The sequence below is a fragment of the Dunckerocampus dactyliophorus genome, chromosome 19, assembly GCF_027744805.1.
Source record: "Dunckerocampus dactyliophorus isolate RoL2022-P2 chromosome 19, RoL_Ddac_1.1, whole genome shotgun sequence".
NCBI classification, from domain to species: Eukaryota; Metazoa; Chordata; class Actinopteri; order Syngnathiformes; family Syngnathidae; genus Dunckerocampus; species Dunckerocampus dactyliophorus.
Window position 1 is genome coordinate 12,688,314 of NC_072837.1, and position 20,567 is coordinate 12,708,880.

Below are 20,567 nucleotides of genomic sequence, written 5' to 3' on the forward strand. Positions count from 1 at the left end.
GCCATGCCCCCGCTCTCACCCCCGCCTCTCCTTCTCCATATCGCCCACCCCCCATCCACTCCGCCCTGCCTGCCAGGGTCTGCACGCGCGACACTGGAGGGTGGGAGTGGAGGGGTGGGCATTACCGCGGGGATGGCTGAAGTATAGCCCCCGGGCCTAGAAGAAAAACATGGAGAAAAAGCAGCAGCCTATAACATGAAGACGCTTGCCTGGACGCCTCAGCTCTTTCACTACTGTTGCATATTAATGCCTCGTCTGTCCAGCTTCACTCCTACTTTATTTATTTTATGCCGCGGACGTTTCAAAAAGAAGATTTCACTTATTAGAGGAGATGTTGTCATTTGCGCCCTGCCATGCCTTACGCTGAAGGCATTTGAGAGTGATTAGTTTGTGTTTGACTCATTTCAGACGCTGTTGTTGTGTGAAGATCAGCCAGTGGATGAGGCGTGCATAAGACAAAGGGGGGCGGCAGGAAGCAGGACTGATTGCCGCACAGCATTTGCATCAGTGATGCAAAGCCAGCACGGTCTGTCTAATGAGCTCAGCAGGTCCTGATCCATCATCAGTGACAGCACACAGCCCCCCCCTCATATATCCAAGTCCTGGGGAACACCTCCATGTGGGGAACATGATGATTACATTGAACGTCAAACTGGAATCATATTACGGTAATCCCCGGTTTACGGCGCTTAATTGGTTCCAGACCCGACAGTGATAAGTGAATTTCCGCAAAGTAGGATTCCTTATTTATAAACGGAATATTTTCATAGTTCCAGCATAGAAAACCTGTTTACGGTCATTTAAAAAACAGCATGATTCATTAATCAATACAGGGGTGTCCGCCCGGATCTCATTCTAATAATAGAATAGAACAACAAAACTAAAAACAACAACAGCAAAAAATAAAAAAAATCTGCAGTCATTTTACAAGAATAAAGTCAAAACATGAAGGGAAAAAAGTTGTCATTTCACGAGAATAACGTTGTCATACAAAAATAATGTCATTTTAGTCGCATAAAGTTGAACTATTAAAGAAAAATGACGTCATTTTTGATGAGAAACAAACAGAACAATGAATAAAGTTGTGATTTGTGGTTATAATGTTATGAGAATAAAGTCATAATTATAAGGGGAAATTTACCAAAGGAAAGCTGAAATAGTTGGGGGGGAAAAACAACAGCAGAAATGAAGAAAACAGCTGTAATAAACGTAAAGTCAAAATATTAAAAGAAAAAAGTGGTATTCTAATTAAGAAAAAAGTTGCAATTTTATTAGAATAAAGTCTTAATATAAAGACAATAAATAATGTCATTTTAGTCGCACAAAGTTGTAATATTAAAGAAAAAATATGTTTGTTTTTTTTAAGTAGAAATATTATGAGAAACAAACAAAAAATAAAGTTGCCATTCTTGGGAAATTAGGTTGGGGGAAAAAGTTCTAACACTATGGGAATAAAGTCAAAATATCACAAAAAAAAACATTTACAAAGATTATTTAAGAACAAAATGTTGAAATATTTGGAAAATTGAAAAAAAATCCAGCAAAAATTCGAAAAAAAAGGTGAAGAGTCAAGTTGATACTAATAGTAGTCTTTTTCACTTATATCATAGCGCTGAGATGCAGTTTTTTCTTGAAAGATGTTGTAAATATGTACAACTTCTTGGCATATCCTTTCATTTTTCAGTCTGTGGCCCTCGCTGGATAACGTTTGGACATCTCTGGATTAACATATTTTGGAAAAAACAACAAGGATTTCTGTATTTTCCCTTTTTCTGGCAAAATGGCGCAGGGCGTAAGAGGTTAGAATAAAGAATAAAAATGTGACATCCTGACATTTTCTTCTTCTTTGCCCTTCGCTTCATTCTCATGGACCCCCCTCCTGCTGAGAGCAGCCACCCCATGGATGTGCGGCAGGGATAATACCCTATAGAACGATGATGTCACTGGCATGCCAGCGCTCCTACCATGAAACAGTCCGTCTTCCTGACCGAAAAAGTCCACACATCCTGTTCTTCACGTGACATTTTTCAACACGAGTGCATCTTTCTCAGATGCCTTTTGTTTGATCTGCCTCTTTGTGTTTTCTTTTATCTCCCTCTTTGTGATGGACATTTGAAGATTCTCCCTCGTCCTCCCCCCCCTCAGAGCCCTTCCAAACATTCCTGAGATACCTCAGCCCCTCGCTGTGGTCGACAGCAGTCACCCTGGGGGTTGAGCTATCAAAGGAGGTCTCGGCATATCACACAGCTTACGAGGCAACAAGGCTGGGAGGCCACGGAGAAGCCAAACCGCGAGCCACCAACGTGGATGCGATGGTTTTGCTGTGGTTAGACGCTCACCGCCACAGTGGCATCGCAAAGTAGGTCTCCGTGCAGGAAAACATGGCACTTGACCAGCTGCCCTCGGAACGGACGCCAATGAGCATCCAATTAAATCAAAATGTTGTACAGGACGTCCCTAAGGCGTGGACACCAATGAAATGTGGCGTTCTTGCATGGAGTTCACGTGAATCTTCCAAAGCGCATCACACATTTTTTGTTCCTCCTTTATATATTTATTTTATTTTATAAAACGTCTAAAAACAGAGGACTATACAGTATTTCAAGACAAAGCCATGTGTCACTTTTTGTCATTACGGTAGGACTGGGGTGTCCAAACCTTTTCCCACATAGTGAAAAATGAAAGGATGCAAGGGCCACGATATTTTGTAATTATAGATATTAGGGATGCTCCAATCAGGGTTTTATGCTGCCGATTCCGATCATCCGGGACTGAAATCATCCGATACCGATACCGATCACATGGGTTAGTTACATATTTTTCAATTTATTTAAAATGAGTGCTCTTGGCCACGGGTGCCGTATAAAAGGGAAAAGTCAGCACCATCACAAGGCCTTTTGACTTCCAGGGGGCCCAAAAAAATAGGTAATTACTAATACAATTAGTAATTAATTGATAAAGGTGGGAGGAAACATGACTTTTTTCATAGGACCCAGAATTCCTGGCTGCACCCCTGCTACTGGCTATACAGTCATGGAAAAACTGATTAGACCCCCTTGTTTCTTCAGTTTATTGATCCATTTTAATGCCTGGTACAATCATTTTTTCCCAGACTGTATGATATGAAAAAAAGGAATTTAGACAAAAACATTTTACTTATTTTTTGAAGACAGCATTGTGTGAAACCTCCAGAGGATGAGAGGTCTTCTTTCAGGAGACTTTGGCCAACCTGGTGTCTTCTACCGCTGAGAAAGGCTGCATCTCATCCGATGAATTCGGTTATTTTTCGGGTTATTAGTTGTTCTTCAAATGGCGTATTAAAGCTTTTTAATGTGCTACACCCACCAGGTATTTTTCACGGCATGTGTTAGCAGTTAGACATGATTGTTTTTGCTTTGAAGGAAGTGAGAGGACGGCGCCGCCAAAGACGTTAGTTAGGTCAAGACACTACACTGCACGAAAGGGTTGCTGTGGCTGCAATAGTTCTAGCCACAGGTGACCAGATTTGCTGATTGCCGCTGCCTGCGTTTTATCGGCACGGCGGCCGATCGATCGGAGCATCCTTAATAAAACGGTGTTTTGTTTTAGCATTTTTGAGACTTTTGTCGGGTTGGGCATCGAGTCTGGGAACCGGGATTAACATTTCGATTCGCCGTTTTACATGTATTTATTTCGACTCCTAGATAATTCGATTTGCCCTTCGGCGACCGGAAGGAATAGCCGCGAACGCCAACAAAGAAGAAGCTGGCGAGCACCAGCGAAAAAAAAGAGGCTGAAAAGTTTGGCTTAACTTCATGAAAAAGAGCAGTCGGCTCAGTGCAACATTTGTAACACAACAATATCATGCAAAGGAGGGTGCACGATCAACATGATTAATGTTCGCACTTTCATGGCGTACAAATAACATAGGACCTCGCCTTTGATGCGCTGCGTCGGACTTCCTCTAAGCAGTCAGAATTTGGGAAGTCAAACAATGATGACGTCGGTCTCACGCCGATGTAAACCAGGGCTTCAGGATGCTAGCCGATGTGGAAGTTTGGTGCAAATAAACGGGATGTACGGCTACGGCTCGGCAAGTTTACTACGTCTCTGTTAGCAACAGTCAAGGGACCTTCTTGACTCACACAACACACTTTCGGCCTTCAAAATAAGAATGCTTTCGGCTATATCCTGCTTACTTGTGTTCACAAAATAAAGGTTTCATAAAAAATAGCTTACACCAAGACTGAGGCAGCAGACTAAGTATCCTACTTTTCGAAAGTCAACATCTTTTGTGAAAGTGTACTCTCGTAAAATGAAACTTGATAACATTTCTATTCAAGTGGAATGGTGTGATATTTATATGCTGGTTGAAAAAAGCCATGAAAGACATTCATAGTGAAATTGATAAAAAGTTAGTATCATTATACAGTTCATGGAGAAGTTCAGACATTCCACCCAAAAAGAACTCACATTAAACCATGCAAACTTTTATGACCCCGCCTCTAAAAAGCACTGGAATCCAGAATCACTAGGAACCGGAATCGAAACGAGGAATCTGAATCAGAACCGTTCAAATTCCAACCATACCCAACTCTAGACTTGTGGCGTAACTGTGTTAGCTAGCAAAGTACTACAGAGTCAACCGCTAATGACGTCATGGACGGGCGATGGAGCTGACTTCCTCTTCCTTTTTCCATGTACTGTATTAGCAAGCTAATAGGATGCTAACAAGGATGTTTTGTGATAAAAACTACATTAAGAACACAGTTGGACTCACGCAGTGTGTTAATGACACGATGAGACGCGCGCCATATGGTAGGCTAACCGTACGCAAACCGAGGCCTATTTTGTTGTACATGTAAACAAAGGTTCTACTGTATTTGTGCTCACGTGGTCTTGGTCAGATGGCTTTCAAACATCGTGCACCCTTCCATTGAAGTGCAGCGTCCATTAAAGACAAAGAAGAAGTGTTCTTGAAGTGCAGCTTCTCCATTCTCATGTTGTGTTTGATTCCTGGTCTTCCAGCCAGGAACTAAAGCAGAGGCCCAGGGAGCCTCTGCAGGTAGCATGCAGCCAAGCCTGCTGCAGCAAGCACCACTCTGATCATCCTGGCCTCCTCTCTTCCTTTGTTCTCATCCATAAAATGCTCTGTCCTTGCATCCCCACGGGGGGGCCTGGTGCACCCCCATCCTCTATGTATTCTTTCCCAGGTCAAAAGGCCACGGACCTTGAGTTTTCCCCCACTGTGGTCTAAAAAAAGCCCAAAGGAAAGCAGCTAATTCGCAAATCTTCAGCTGACTCCACGTGAAGCTCGGAGCAGATAAGCGACAAGGAAGTGAACGTGTTGCAGGTAAGAAAGATGCTTTGGAAAAAAGGAAATATATTGTCTTTTAATCCTCTCAGTTTCTCTTGTCTTGCAAAGCATCCTCCCATTGTTCTGCCCACTCATGCCTGATGGGCAGAGGGTGGAAAGTTGCTTTCAAGTCCTTTCTATTTTTACTCGGGCCAAAGGGGAGAAAAACAAAAACAAGCCATAAAAGCCACATGGCCTCCAATTAGCACATCAGAAATTACACAAAGACGGAAAGAAAACAGCGTCAAGAAATGTCTCGAATGAGTCGGCAGGGCGCCGTTCATCGAGCATCGAGCATCGAGCGTTCACTTCCAAGACCGACCCAAAGTTCTGATGGCTCAGGAACCGCTCAGAACATCAAGAAATACAAAATAAATGCTCATCTTCTACTTCCACAGCAGCAGAAAACTAAAGTACAACATTCAAGGGTCATTCTTAGAAAAACACCACTCACCTGCGACACCGCTGGGGGGTCCAAACTGTGCCCCCCGGCTCTTTTTTACTGGCACCCATTTATTATTAATGACATGAATGATTTGATATTACCAGTGATGGGCTTTACAAACGTTATATTTACTAGTTACTTTGCCAAAAAAGGAATTTAATTAGTAATGGAATTACTTCTTCAGAAATGTAATTAGTTACCATTTAAAGCAGGGCTGTCCAAAGTGCGTCCTTCGGGCCATTTGCGGCCAGTGGCTGCCCACACTGGCGCACATTCTAAAAATATAATTTAAAAAGGAAACTAAAGAAACAACAACAGCGCAAGAAATAGAAAAATCTGCAGTAATTTTACAAGAACAAAGCCAACATTTTATGAGGAAAAGTTATAATCCAACGAGAAAAAGCTATATTATGAGGAAAAATAACGTCATTTTAGTCGCGTAATTTTTTTTTTTAAGTTGTAATACTATTTTTGGAAAATGGGGTAGGGGATTATTATGGCAATAACGTCTTAATTACAAGAAGAAAATTTGCAAGAAGAAAGTTGAAATAGTCGCAAAACAAATGTCAGGAAAGGAAAAAAACAGCTGTAATTTTCTCAAAAATGAAGTCAAAATATTAAGAGAAAAAAAGTTGTATTTTATCAAGAAAAAATGGTGTAAATTGACTAGAACTCATAATATTACCAGGAAAAAAAATGTCATTTTCGGAGCATGGAACTGAAATATTAACTTTAACAAAGAAGGCCGTAACATTATGACAAACAAAACACAATAAGGTTGTAATTTTTGGAAAAGTTATAATATTATGGGAATAAAGTCAAAATATTATTGTGGGTTACATGTACAAATATTTATACAAATATATATATAACTTCTTAGCATATCTTCATGTGTTGCTTTACAAAACATCAAAGTGGCCCTTGCATCCTTTCATTTTTCACTATGTGGCCCTCGCTGGATAAAGTTTAGCGTGTAAAAAGTGTAGTCGTAGTGAACACTCACTCTATCATGTTTTTTTTTTATATAAATCAATAAATAATGCTATTTCCTGCTTGAATACGGCCTATTATTAGTCCCCCCCAAAATACATGTACATATTGAAGCAAATTGTACATATTTTTGGCCCAAATGAAGCATTTTCAAACATGGCTAAATAAAGTAAAATACAAGGCATTCAGAAGACGTATTCAAAGACATTGTGATGATATGTAGTATTCTACACTGGTCACTAGGTGTCACTAATGTTACATTGATGAGACAATAGTTGTACAGGAAGTACTGTACAGCAAAAAACAAGGAACTCTTAATGTGTGAGTCTGTTATATCTTATTTATGTCTTAAATGTCTTATATTCTGTTATTATGTTGAGTAATAGGAGTGTTAAGGTGATTATAGGGGTGTTATTTCATGTGTTGAGGGCTCTAATAATGTTAAAAAGCATATTTAGAAGGTTGTAAAGGTGTTCTATGCTCTAACTACAAACATATTCCATGGAACCATTTGAAACCATAAATGACTTAATTAAGTCACTTTTTTTATACGTGTCAATCTTTTGTTCTGCCACAATACCGTAATGAATCTAAATGAAAAGACCTGAAACTGAGGGCTTTTCTCAACAATTTTTAGGTGAGATTAAAAAAAGAGATTAATTAGATCAATTAATTACAGATGATAATTAATTAATTGTTTCAGATAGTTTAGCACATATTGACCAGGAAGACCTTGCACATGTACACAAAAATGTGGTTTATTTTGGATATGTCTTTTGTAGAAGACTTCTCAAGCCCAAGTTTTATGAGATTAATGTACTAAATGTATTAAAGTACGGACACCCCCGAGCTACTGCCAGGAACAACCTGTTATTCCACTCTCAAACCTCCCCCACCCTGACACACTGGTCCCTATGGATGGATAGGGATATTATATAGACATTATATTTACGTATCATAATATTACATATTATTATATTTTTATAGATTTATATCTCATATCACTCACCGCTTCGGGCTTCGACTTTCGTGGCTTCACTCTATCATGGTTTTTCCAAATATATTAATTAATAAATGTGTGTGTAATTCTAATGCAGAAGTACGTGAGTGTTATTACTATACAAGCATGTAGTAAGCGTATCAAATGAAGCATGGCGTAGGCTAAGGGTATGTGCGTTAGTGTTGCCAGGTCTCGCGAGAGAAACAAGCGACGAGCTCTTTGCCCAAACAACAAGTTGGGAATTTGCAAGCAACTTTACAAAAAATAAGCACAAAGTCACTGGCTGATGTGTGTGTGTGTCTAACTCTATTTTATGTCTTATTCATGTCTTATTTTCTGTCGTAGGAGTGTGAAGGTGACCCTATGAGTGTTTTCATTTCATGTCTAGAGGGCTCTGATAATGTTAAAACCCGTATTTAGAAGGTCGTAAGCGGGTTTTCTAAGCTCTAACTACAAAAATATTTCGTTCATAAATAAGGAATCCTACTTCTCGTAAATTAACTTATCACGGTTGGGTCTGGAACCAATTAACCGCGATAAATGAGGGATTACTGTACAGTCGGGGAAATTAGTATTCGATCCCCTACCAAGCAGCAAGTACTGTGACCCCCACAGAGCGGTTATGTGTCCATGAAACACACAAATGAGTTGTATCCCTTTGATAAAGTACTCCTATTCACACCTCTCCACCACCATGGGCAAGACCAAAGAGCTGTAGACCTGCACAAGGCTGGAATGGACCAGAAGAGCATCAGGAATCATTTGGATATGGAAGAAATACAAGATATCTATGAGGGAGCAGCCCAGAATGACAAGGGATGAGCTGGTTGATGATGCCAAGGGAGTTGGGAGCCCAGTCATCCATTCAGTCATTCCTACTCTAATTTTAAAGGCATGAAGATTGTGTTTCGAGTATATGAAGTACATCAAATAATCCCACGAGTCACCCGGCAGCAGGATGCAAGTACAAGAGAGACCTGACAGAAAAGGCAAAGCTTTGATATGGAGGAACCTTGTGGGGTCTCTTACCGAGTTCACTTGTGTTGTCTCCACTCTGAGAGACGTGTCCCCCACTGGACGGTCCCGGGGTTCCTACCGAGGGTGTGGAGTGGGCGTCGTCCAAGTCTCTCCAGGATGCTGGGTTCTGAGAGGTCAGGGAAAGGTCCGCACACCAGGGGACAGGAGATAAGGAAACAGAATGAAAAGACAGGAGGGAGAGGGGGAAATAGATGAGGAAGGTCCAGTAGGTCCAGTAAGAGGTCCATTATGCACTTTTACAAAGTAAAGTGTGATTAGCATGAAGCAGAAAAGATTACCATTCTGCCTGTGGTGGACTTCCAAGAGAAATATTCCTCTTGGAAGTGTGCAGCATGTGAACCTTACAACGTCCTGAGCCTTTCTGCCAGCGCTTTCAGGGAGGAAGCGCATATTTATTGGGCCGCTCAAACAACTCAAAGCCCGAGCCAAACAGCAGATCTGCCTCTTCAGTCTCTTACCGTCAGCTGTTTGCCTGATGGTGATCAGATGAAGAGCTCGGCAGATGACAGCAAGGAGCAGCAGGACAATGGCGGCGCCTCTCATTCATGCCCCTTTTCTTAGCGGGGCAGCAAAGAATGAAAAGTCCTCTTTAAACGCAGCTCCTTCAAGAAACGCCATGTGTTTACACGTTTATCAAGCTAATGAAGGTCTTATTCCACGTCCCATCTGTTCAAACCCAATGAGAAGGAGCACAGGAAAGTCTATCTTGTATCGCAACCCTTTAAACCAGGGGTGTCCAACGTGAGAGTTATTGGCTCGCGGCATTCTACTAATGTAATTTAAGAAGAAAACTAAAAATAATAAAAACAAAAATGGAAAAATCAGCTGTAATTTTACAAGAATAAAGTCAAAATATCAAGAGAAAAAAGTTGTCATCTCACAAGAAGGAAGTTGTAATTTCATGAAAATAAGGTCATAATATTATGAGGAAAAATAATGTCATTTTAGCAGCATAGAGTTGAAATTAAAAAAAGGTTATTTTTTTAAAGTCATAATATTATGAGAAACAAACAAAATAATGTCATCATTTTTGGGAAATTAAGTTGTGGAAAAAGTTATAATATTTTTAGACTAAAGTCAAAATATTATGGGAATAAAATCATAATTATTAAAACAAAATTTACAAGAAGAGAGTTGAAATAGTTGGCAAATTAAAAAAAAAACAACAGCAGAAATGAAAAAACAGCTTTCATTTTACAACAATAATCTCAAAATATTCAGTGAAAAAAGTCATATTCTAATGATAAAAATTTGTAATTTTACAAAAATAAAATGGTAAAGTTATAAGGAATAATAATGTCATTTTAGTTGCATAAAGTTGAAATATGAAAGAAAAAATATATTATTTTTTAAGTGATAATATGGGAAATAAACACAACAAAATAAAGTTGTCATTTTTGGAAAATTTATAATAAAAAAGTTAAAATATTATGGGAATGAAGTCATAATATTATGAGAAGTAAATTTACCAAGATTATTTAAGAAGAGAGTTTAAATATTTGGAAATTTAAAAAAAACAACAACAGCAAAAATGTAGAAAAAAAAGTAAAGCGCAAAGTTGATATGCCAAAGCTAAGATGCAGTTTTTTCTAGAAATATCTATACTTCTTAGCATATCTTCACATGTTGCTTTACAAAATATCAAAGTGGCAAAGTTGCATCCTTTCATTTTTCACTATGTGGCCCTCGCTGGAAAAAGTTTGGACACCCCTGCTTTAAACCCAGACCTCAGTACAGGGACCAGCTTGGTTGCTATGCTAACTGCTACACAACTACAGTAATCCCTCGTTTATTGCGATTAACTGGTCCCAGACCCGACCGAGATAAGTGAATTTCCGCAAAGTAGGATTCCTTATTTATAAATGAGATATTTTCGTAGTTAGAGTGTAGAAAATTTGTTTACGACCTTCTAAAAATGTTTTTTAACATTGTTAGCGCTCTCTAGACATTAAATAACAGCCTTATAGTCACCTTTAGGCTTGTATTCTAGTAGACATATGTATATGTAGGTGGTATAATATGAGAAAATCAGCCAGAAATCAGGCATAACATAGATTCACAAGGTTGGCATTGTGAAATTCACATTGCCACCGACTACATTCTGTGGTGGCTATTGTCTCATCAGTGTAACATTACTGACCTAGTGACTAGTGTAGAATACTACAGACCATCACAATGTTTGAAAACGCTTGGCCGTACTCAACCACAAAACGGCATGATTTATTCATTCATATATTTTTGAAAAACCACAATAAAGTGAAGACGCAAAATTTTGAAGCGCAAAGTAGCAACGCACGACTCAAGACAAACATGACCGCAAGAATGTCAGCCAAAGGGTCTGTGTAGGCTCTCAGTCGTACAGGAGTTGTCCATCGAGGAAAAGGCTTCTTGAGACGTCATCTATACTTCTGTGAAGAAGGTGTCGGACGTTTCGCTCCTCATCCGAAAAGCTTCGTCAGCGAACTAGTAAGTGCTGGTAGCTCATCTGTACTTCACAGAAGTACAGATGACGTCTCAAGAAGCCTTTTCCTCGTCAGCCAAAGGCTCAACCAAACCGATTTTATAAAAACAGAAGCCAATTCAAAGCACGAGCACTTACATGTGTAAAACAATCAGTCGGAGAGCACCATATGTCATGAAATAAAATAAAACACTTATGTAACAAACTTAGCAGCATTGGAAAGCTAACACATAACCCTTCCAAATGCTACAAGTATCATTCCTCTACCACTAAACAAACATCAGATATGTACAGTTTCACATCTATAATAACAATCAAAGTCTTTACTTTCATACCAACATCATCCATGTACACCTTCTACACATCATTTATGTGCGATATGTAGTTTTTTTTCCAAGCGGACTGACCCTCTTCAGCCCAGGTTAACAAGGTCATGTCCCAGTTCAAATCAAGTACCAAGTTCAGTTTAGTTCAGCGTGGTACGGTTCGGATCAGTAGACTTCCTACTTTTCAGACAAGCTGAAGTGTAGAAATGAAAAAGATGTGACTTTTCTTCATGTAACTTTGTTCAACATGTTTTAAACACATTGAAGTGTCACCTTACTTATCATGAAGTCAACCAACAAAAGAATCACGACGCGGTCTATAAACAAGAAACAGAACTCTCGCCTGGGTGACAACTCCTTTGCAGCATAAAACCTTCACCAAAACAAAGAGGCCCAAAGGATTTGAGCACTTTATCTATGACACGGTTCAAATCAGTTGAATGTCCCATTTCTGATCATCAAAGCCGTATCCTAAATAGTACAGCACAGCACACAAATCTCACAAATTATCAGCAGCCCTATCATCCATGGTTCAGATTTGGGCTCATTTGGTCAAAGTCTATAGTGGTAGTTGGTATAAATATGAGCGCTAGTCTTTGAACCAAAACGACTGGCTCTAACACAAATAGCCAGCTACCTGTGTGTTTGAACACGGGTTACACCGACTTCTCTGTTCATTCAATCACACCAGACGTCTCTACCAGATTCATGTTGATCCGTGAAACTGATGCCAGGTTACAGGGGCAAATGTAGCAAAAAGTGAATATGGCCCAGTTCCGAGTGAGTTCTGGAAGTCTGTAGTGGTAAAATGTAGGGGTGTAACGATACATCGACACGTACGTATGTTTTTTTATAGCATTTTAATGATAAAGACGTTAAACTCGTGTAACAGTTTGATTTGTCGTAAGTTGATTATTCATGCCGCACGGCTAACGTCATGTAAAGGCAACTGTTGTGGTTACCAAGGGTTACGGTGTGGTTGGCACATTGAATTGACATGTCCTCACCAAAGAGCACAAGATTGTGATTTTTTTGTCCTAAAAAGAGTGACCCTAGATGCCCTACACTCGGACGCTACACTCGATTCAGTCGGCCTGTGATGTCATCGCCACACTTTATGCTGGATTTATACTTACACACTTTATTAGTGTCACATCGACAATAAATACCAACTTTAAACCTTTCAAACTCATGGATCGGAGTTTCGGGACACGATAAAACGTATGTAGGGTATAAATTCACTTTAATATCTATCTGCAGATCAAATTTCGTTCAAATCTGATGGTGCAAATATGTTCATTTTGCCCCAGAATTACTAAAATAGTGAGGCCTACATGAAATGACACTTGATTTTCTTCCCTTGACTTTTTGATTATCAAAACAATTTAAATGTAAATGTCGATCACAGCTTTCGTCTTGACTCAATGTTAAAGCAATGGGCACCAAAGGCACTATTTCCCGCTCTGAAATTTGCTCTAACTTCTTTAATACTTGGGGTACAGAAGTGAATGAGGTATCAAATTAAAGCTCAAGTCATGTTTTATCAGATATAATTAATCACAGACTTGATTGAATGAGCCTGTTAATTAATTCATTGTTAATTCAACCTGAAATGTCGGTTGCATTTGATTCAAATAAAATGTGAATGCACTTGCCATTAATTGTTGTTTACTTGTTTGTTTGATATCCATAATTAATTTAGACCTGATTCTATTACAAAAAACAACAAGAATCTAGGAAAGTTCACCTGCACTGTCCAGTATCCAGGTATTTATTTCACAGTCACACTGGTTCAATTTTTGGCTAAAAAGTTACTGAATCAATTTGAAGTTACTGAATCATTTTGTGTCGTTCTAAATGAACCAATATCGTCCTTGAATCATATCGGCAACCATGAATCGTGATATGAATCGAACCGTTGCACCCCTATTCAAATGATTTTTTTAAAAATAGCCCAGTAAGTGGTTCTTTGACTCCATTTTGGCTTATTTTGCAGCTGTGGTGAAAGGAAAAGCAGAGGCTCAGGGTGAGAAACACGACTGAATTCAAGAATAAGTCATAGCAAAACACTGAGGTGGTGTCGGTGTTGATCTTACTGCCACATCGTGTCTTTGGCAACAATCACGTCTTCAAAGAAGGTAAAAGTACCCTTAAATGTTCATTTATCCCTTTCATTCATCATTTATGTACATTTAGAACTGTTTTCTGCATGTAAAACTTGAAACGCAAGTTTTGTGTTAACATTTTTGCCTTCCTGTAATGGATGAACTGAATTTACATGATTGCTTGTGGGAAAAATGGATTTGGTTGGCGTACGTTTCGGTTAGAGTCGTACCCTCTGGAACGGATTAATGACGCTAACCAAGGTTCCACCGTATTTTATTCATCTCCAAGAGAACCCATGAACGCCATCGTTGATGGGAAAAAACTCAACATGCCAAACATGGCGAGACATCCAGTAGCGCCTTCATAGAGAGAGGTGTGTTCAATTCAAACGCAAAAAATAGAACAAGTTCAACCGTAGAGAGACTTTATGGACATAAATTATTATGCTAATACCGTATAGCATAGTTTCATAACGTCCTATTTGCTATCTGATAGATTGATCCATTTGCATCTCTGCAAGTGAAAACAGGTGCCATCTCTTGAAAGTGGGAACAACAGGGATGTGAGTGTGTGTGTGTGTGTTTCTGTATACACTGGAGGATGGGTGTGGAGGTGGGGGGGTCGGGGCCGGGTTTTAATCCCAACCAGAATGGTTATCACTATCAATTGTAAAAAGAAGTATGGCCAACAAAACAACATAAAGTGAATTCAGCCTGAAGAATGCTTCACTTCATCAGTTAGCGTTATAAAACATAAACATGCAGATATCTCCTTCAACCCGCAGTGCAGTCGCCCATCCCGTAAATGACTGTTAGACTATCCATCACGTGCAACACACGTGTACTCACATGATCTCCGAGGTTGGTGGAGGATCCCGACAGGTCGTCAAAGTCCGACTTGCAAACGTCTCGCTCCTCGATGACCAGGTCGATGGGCATCTTGCCCTTCAGGCAGCTAATGTAGCGGTGGCAGAAGTTGTCACAAAGCTCGTGCACCTGCGAGGAAAGCCCAGCATCTCGTTCTCACCAGCAATTGTCAGCATTCTACGTGCTAGTTACATTCTAGTAACTGGCATTACTCCTTCATCAACGTAATTAGTTACCAGGGAGAATCATCACTGACAAACCTTCAAACGTGTCAAAGAATTGGGATTTAGTTTTGTGTGGCGCTGAGAGATGTTTCCTGACATGGAGGCTGAGGGCTGAGCTTGTGACTTGCGATTCTCTACCAGTGTTTTCTTGAAGAGGGAGCACCCACAACTTTTGTTGACTAGCTATTTAGCTTCCTGTGTAGTGGTAAAGAACAATGAAGCCACATCCAGACGCTTGATATCGATATCAGTACATAGTAGCGCACCGCATTTTATTGTCGCTGAGAGTAACGGCGTGGTGAAGTTTGAAATAGTACTTCATTACATCACCCGTTACTGGAAAATAATTCAAATATTGTTAACACCGTTACTCCCAACAGTGGTTGTTCAAGTGTGTCTGTGGAAATGTTGATCCTTGTTTCGAAATGCAATATTTTCATAGTTAGAGAAGAGAAAACCTGTTTTTATCATTAGTAGAGCCCACTAGACATGAAATAACACCCCTATAGTCACCATTGCACTCATATTGCCTTAAATAGTAGACACAATGAAAGAAAACAAAACATATATCAGTATTTTGCATCTTTTACCTGGAATAAGCTTCCATCACAACTCCCCATGGATGCCTTGATTCCTTTGATTTATTTCAAGTATCTTTATGCATTCTGAATGCACACTGTTTTTGAATCGTTTGTTTTAATTGTTTTATGTTCATGGTTTTACGTGTATATTGTTATTTCATTAGTGATTTGTTTGCATTAGGGTGTCATTGGAAAAGAGAGTGTGCTCTCAACTGGACTTTCATGAATAAATACACAATGAATGAATGAAATGTGTTCTGGAGCTGGGGGAGCTGAGTAGGTGACGGACAGGAAATTGCTCGGCGTGAGTTCGGGCCCCAAAAGAGGCCCGTGTCAGGGATTATTGTGTCTGGTGCTTGTGTGTCTCACCCAACATTACAGTAACATTACTGACACCTAGTGACCAGTGTAGAATACTACATATCCTCACAATGTATTTGAATGCATCTTCTGAATGCCTTTTACAGTCTCCCTCGCCACATCACAGTTCGCATTTCGCAGCTTCACTCCATCACGGTTATTCAAAAATGTATTCCTAAATCATTTTGTATCTGAATACTGCCTATTAGTCAAAAAATAGGAATATTTAAGCACATTTTACCTATATTTTCTGCCTAAATGAAGCATTTTCAAGCATAAAAATGGCTAAATGAAGTAAAATACAAGTATAAGGCATTCAGAAGATGCATTCAAATACATTGTGAGGATATGTAGTATTCTACACTGGTCACTAGGTGTCAGTAATGTTACTGTAATGCTTGGTGAAACATACAAGCACCACCGTGACTGCCGGAACAACACGCTTTTATTGCAGGTTTGAATGATCTCAAGAGGCAAAATAATAAAATAATAACAACACTCCCAGATAAAACTCAACTGTGAACCCCCGACATCACTTCCTGTCCTCCAGACCCATTTATGGCAACACACATGAGCACAAGTCTTATTTGTCTTATATGTCTTATTTTCTCTTATTATGTCTGCTATATTGGGTAAAAGCAGCGTAAATGCGACTGTAGGGGTGTTATTTCATGTCTAGAGGGCTCTAATAATCTTAAAAAGCATATTTAGAAGGTTGTAAACCGGTTTTCTATGCTCTAACTATATTCCATTTATAAATAAAGAATCCCACTTTTCGGAAATTCACTTATCACGGCTGGGCCTGGAACCAAGTAACAGCAATAAACGAGAGATTTCTGTATTTGTATTTTACTTCATTTAGCCATTTTTATCCTTGAACATGCTTTATTTATGCCAAAAATACGTAAAATGTGTTTAGACATGCATATTTTTGGACTCATAATTCATTCAACCACAAAGCAGCTTGATTGATTTATTGATTTTTGAAAAAACGTTACAGAGTGAAGCCACAAAATTCAAAGCGCAAAGTGGCGAGGCATTACTGTTAGAATAAATATATATTTTTTTAATAAATAGAAAAAATATAATAAATACAAGCACCAAAACGATACTGACCTTCTCTAATTCCAGTAGATGAAAGCGTAGCACTTGGATAGCTTGAATCATCTACAAAAACATCAGAAACCCGCCAATCAACAACATGCACACACTCTTTAAACCTGGGGGGGGGGCACTTTGATCCATTTTCGACATTAAAGATGCTAAAAGCAGTCCAGCATAGGTCAAAATATACTAAACCATCTATTATAACTAGCTGACTAGTATCCCTGACAAAACAAATGGGTGTCATATCTAATAATATAATGTATCACATTAATAATCAATTCATTTATTTTTACAATTAAAAAAAAGAGCTGCGGGCCAAAAACGGCCCCCTGTTTGCACTTTGGACACCACTGCTTGTGGCACTTTAGAAAATGTTTTTAAAGGACAGAACATAAGAAGACAGAAAAGACAAAACTCACCAAGTTATCCAATTCTGGGTTGGAAGAAAATAAAGGCTTCTCTGCTCGGATCTAAAGTGGATAAGAAGAAATTCAAACAGTCAGCCAATCGGGTTGTTTTGTTATGTTCTGCTTCTAAAAATGTAACCCGGAGGAAACCAACCCACTTTTCTCTTTTTATTGTGTGTTTTTTGTAAAACTGGTGTGAAAGATGTGTGGCTTTACATACAGTAATCCCTCATTTACGGCGGTTAAATGGTTCCACACCAAGTAGGATTCCTTATTTATAAATGGTATATTTTTGTAGTTAGAGCATTAAAGCCTGTTTACAACCTTCTAAATACGCTTTTTAACATTATTAGAGCCCTTGAGGCATAAAATACACCCTTTATAGTCAGCTTTACACTCCCAATACCCAATAAAGTAGACATAATAAGCGAAAATAAGACGCACGCATGTCAGCATCGGAAAGTTCCTTGTTATTGTTCTGGTTTCTGTACAGTACTTCCTGCGGTGGCTGTTGTCCCATCAATGTAACATTACTGACACCTAGTGACCAGTGTAGAATACTACGTATCATAACTTCTTTGAACGCATCTTCTGAATGCTTTATATTTGTATTTTATCATTTATTTAGCCATTTTTATGAAAAAAAATGCTTCATTTAAGCTGAAAATGTGTAACATTTTGCTAAAAAATTCATATTTTTACAAACTAACAATAGACTGTAGTCAAACACTACTTAGCATGATTTATTCATTAATATATTTTGAAAACTGTGATAGTGAAGCGGTGAAATTTCATGGCATGAGGTACGACTGTAGATGTTACTTTCTTTTTCCTGTTTTTGTGTAGTACAAATGTACTTAGAATTGAAGGAAAGAACATAAAAAAATAAGTGAATGAGTGACATTTATTGAGCGTCTTATTAGCATTTTTGCTATTGTGACAAGTACTCACGTGAGGGTTTCCATAGCGATTTGAGGCCGGATAGTGATATTTTCCTAGCTTCTTTTCGATGAATTAATTGAAGAAGAGTTAAATTGTCATATTTGACACATTATTAAAGCATTACAATTATTACAGGGATTTTAAAAAGGTTTTTTGTTCACACATTTCATGTGTTTTGGTTTCTTATGGGTTAAATGAAATAATAATGGCTGTAAAGATGATTCGTTTTTCTCGTATTTATACACACAAGAAAAAGTAATGATCCCCCACTTGTGGGTGCTTGCCTGTTTTGCAAAGACCGCAATGTCTTCGTTGAAGGAGTCCGAGGAGCAAACATCTCCTCCCGCCACTCCTGGTTCTCTGGGCGTGCACGTGGCCAGCTCACACTTCTCAAACACCAAAGCAAGAAGCGGAAATAAAGGATGACTGCAACACAACAACAATTTTACTGTCTACAAATGGATTTATTCCTCATGCATTGCATTTAGAACAATAAAAAAAGAATATATTCACGTATATATACACTATATATACATATGTAATATCAATATATATATAGATATATATTCCATTTGTTGTTGAATTAAATAAAGCCTCTCGTGTGCTTTCGCTTTGAAAATGACGTCATTGCAACGAAACAAACTTGGGTAAGAAACGAGAAAAAACAATTTGTGTCATTTCGGAAGATGAAGATGAACTGAACGGAAAATGTGGAATTAGGAGAAAAGTGGCAATTTTTCAGATTTGGAAAGTTGTCATAATAAACAGAAACATTTTTGTTGCTATTCATCATTAAAAAAATAAAGCATTATATTTTATTATACATTAGATATCTTATGATATTATTATCACTATTGTTTTTATATCTTATTATGATCTTATCTACATATTTTAATTATCATCTCGTTATAGATTATGATGTTATTAGGCTGTATCTTTTTATATATTATTATTATTATATATTATAAGGGATGAAGACGACGCACCCATAAATTTGGTCCTTGTCTCTCTTGAGCGCGTCGTTCACGGCGCTGCCCATGCTGCCGCCCATGCTTCCCGCCATGATGCTGTGCGGCGTGTGGGCTCCGTAGTGCTGCGTGGGATGCGGCGGGGGCCCGTGGTTCAGGTGGTGCACCTGGGCCAGGGGCCGCGGGGCGTGCGGGTCTCCGTACATGGAGGTGGGCACTCCGACTCCATCCATCCCACCACCGTAATGAGACAACTCATCGTACTGGCGGGAAAATCACACATTGCCTTAATATTAATGATAATAAGAATAATATTATTAATAATATTACAACTAATAATAATAATAATTACTGAAGGAATTTATTTTCGAACTTCTAAAGTGTGTGTGTGTGTGTGTGTGTGTGTGTGTGTATGACTTACCCTTTGCGCCATCGCTGTGCGCAATTTCCAAGCGCGTCAACAAAAAAAAAGCAAGAAAAGTGACTTGAAGAGCAGTGTAATCTTTAAAATCCCCAAAAGTGACAGTTTTAATCCGGATAATAATTGTAGTCCTGTGCGGGAACCACACGCAATCAGACACGAGAAGGAAGCATCTTGTGTCCTTGCAAACTTGTTGATGATTCCTTCGGTTCCCCGCCGAGGATCAGAACATGTTCGATGTTTCCTGGCTGAGGACTGGACTTCTTCTTCATCTGCTGCTGCTTCTGATGCCTCCTCACGCCTTCTCTGGCCACAGATTGGCCGAGGAGCGGCTTATAGCGGGGAAGATGTGGAGGGTATGCTAATGAGGGACCTTGGAGGAGACTGCCCATTTTACCTCCCGGAGAGTCAGTGAGCATGGCTGCTTCCGGGTGGCAATTTCAAAATAAGCTACCGATAGACACCGTTTCACGCGGTGCTGTATCACTGTGTGATGCTGATTGGCATTTAGGAGCAATGCAAGCACATGCATTTATGTGGTGGTGCCTGGTTGAAAACACGGGTGTCCATCCCTTTTCCAGCAAGGGTCACATAAAAAAGAAAGGATGGGGGCCCACTTTGATGGATTTTGTACATGCATAAACATTTTGTACATTGAAGATACATAAAAATGAAAGAACGGGGTTCATTTTGATACATTTGTTTATTTATTTACAACGCGGCAAGCCACGCCTCTCACAGAGTCAAACAGAATCTCACGCTCTTTTAGAACTTTATTCTGACCTGAACACATCAACAGCAGTGCAATTCCAGCACCATATTTGCATTTCCAAATATCAAACACGTCTCTCGTCCCTCTGTCATTGGAACGACACTTCCTCATTGTCACTAGACACCACGAGATGCCTTCACACCGATGCATCACAACAATGTCTTTATCATGCGTGTTTGTGTGGTCTAAATAGACAGAACGACCAAGAAAAAGAGTCG

The 20,567-nt window shown here is 39.2% G+C and overlaps 1 protein-coding gene across 2 annotated transcripts in view; it reads right to left on the minus strand.

Moving 5' to 3' along the window:
- meis2b (Meis homeobox 2b) overlaps window positions 1–19,928 on the minus strand; it is a 42,860-nt gene extending 22,932 nt beyond the window's left edge. For both annotated transcript variants that reach the window (XM_054762027.1, XM_054762025.1), the window contains exons 1-7: window positions 19,578–19,928; window positions 19,175–19,419; window positions 18,473–18,614; window positions 17,259–17,309; window positions 16,849–16,899; window positions 14,550–14,696; window positions 8,800–8,914 (exon numbers count right to left, since the gene is read on the minus strand). In XM_054762027.1, the coding sequence (XP_054618002.1) occupies window positions 8,800–8,914; window positions 14,550–14,696; window positions 16,849–16,899; window positions 17,259–17,309; window positions 18,473–18,614; window positions 19,175–19,419; window positions 19,578–19,589 (763 nt within the window). In that variant the 5' untranslated portion in view covers window positions 19,590–19,928. The remainder of the gene's footprint in view (window positions 1–8,799; window positions 8,915–14,549; window positions 14,697–16,848; window positions 16,900–17,258; window positions 17,310–18,472; window positions 18,615–19,174; window positions 19,420–19,577) is intronic.
- Between the last annotated feature and the right edge of the window lie 639 nt (window positions 19,929–20,567).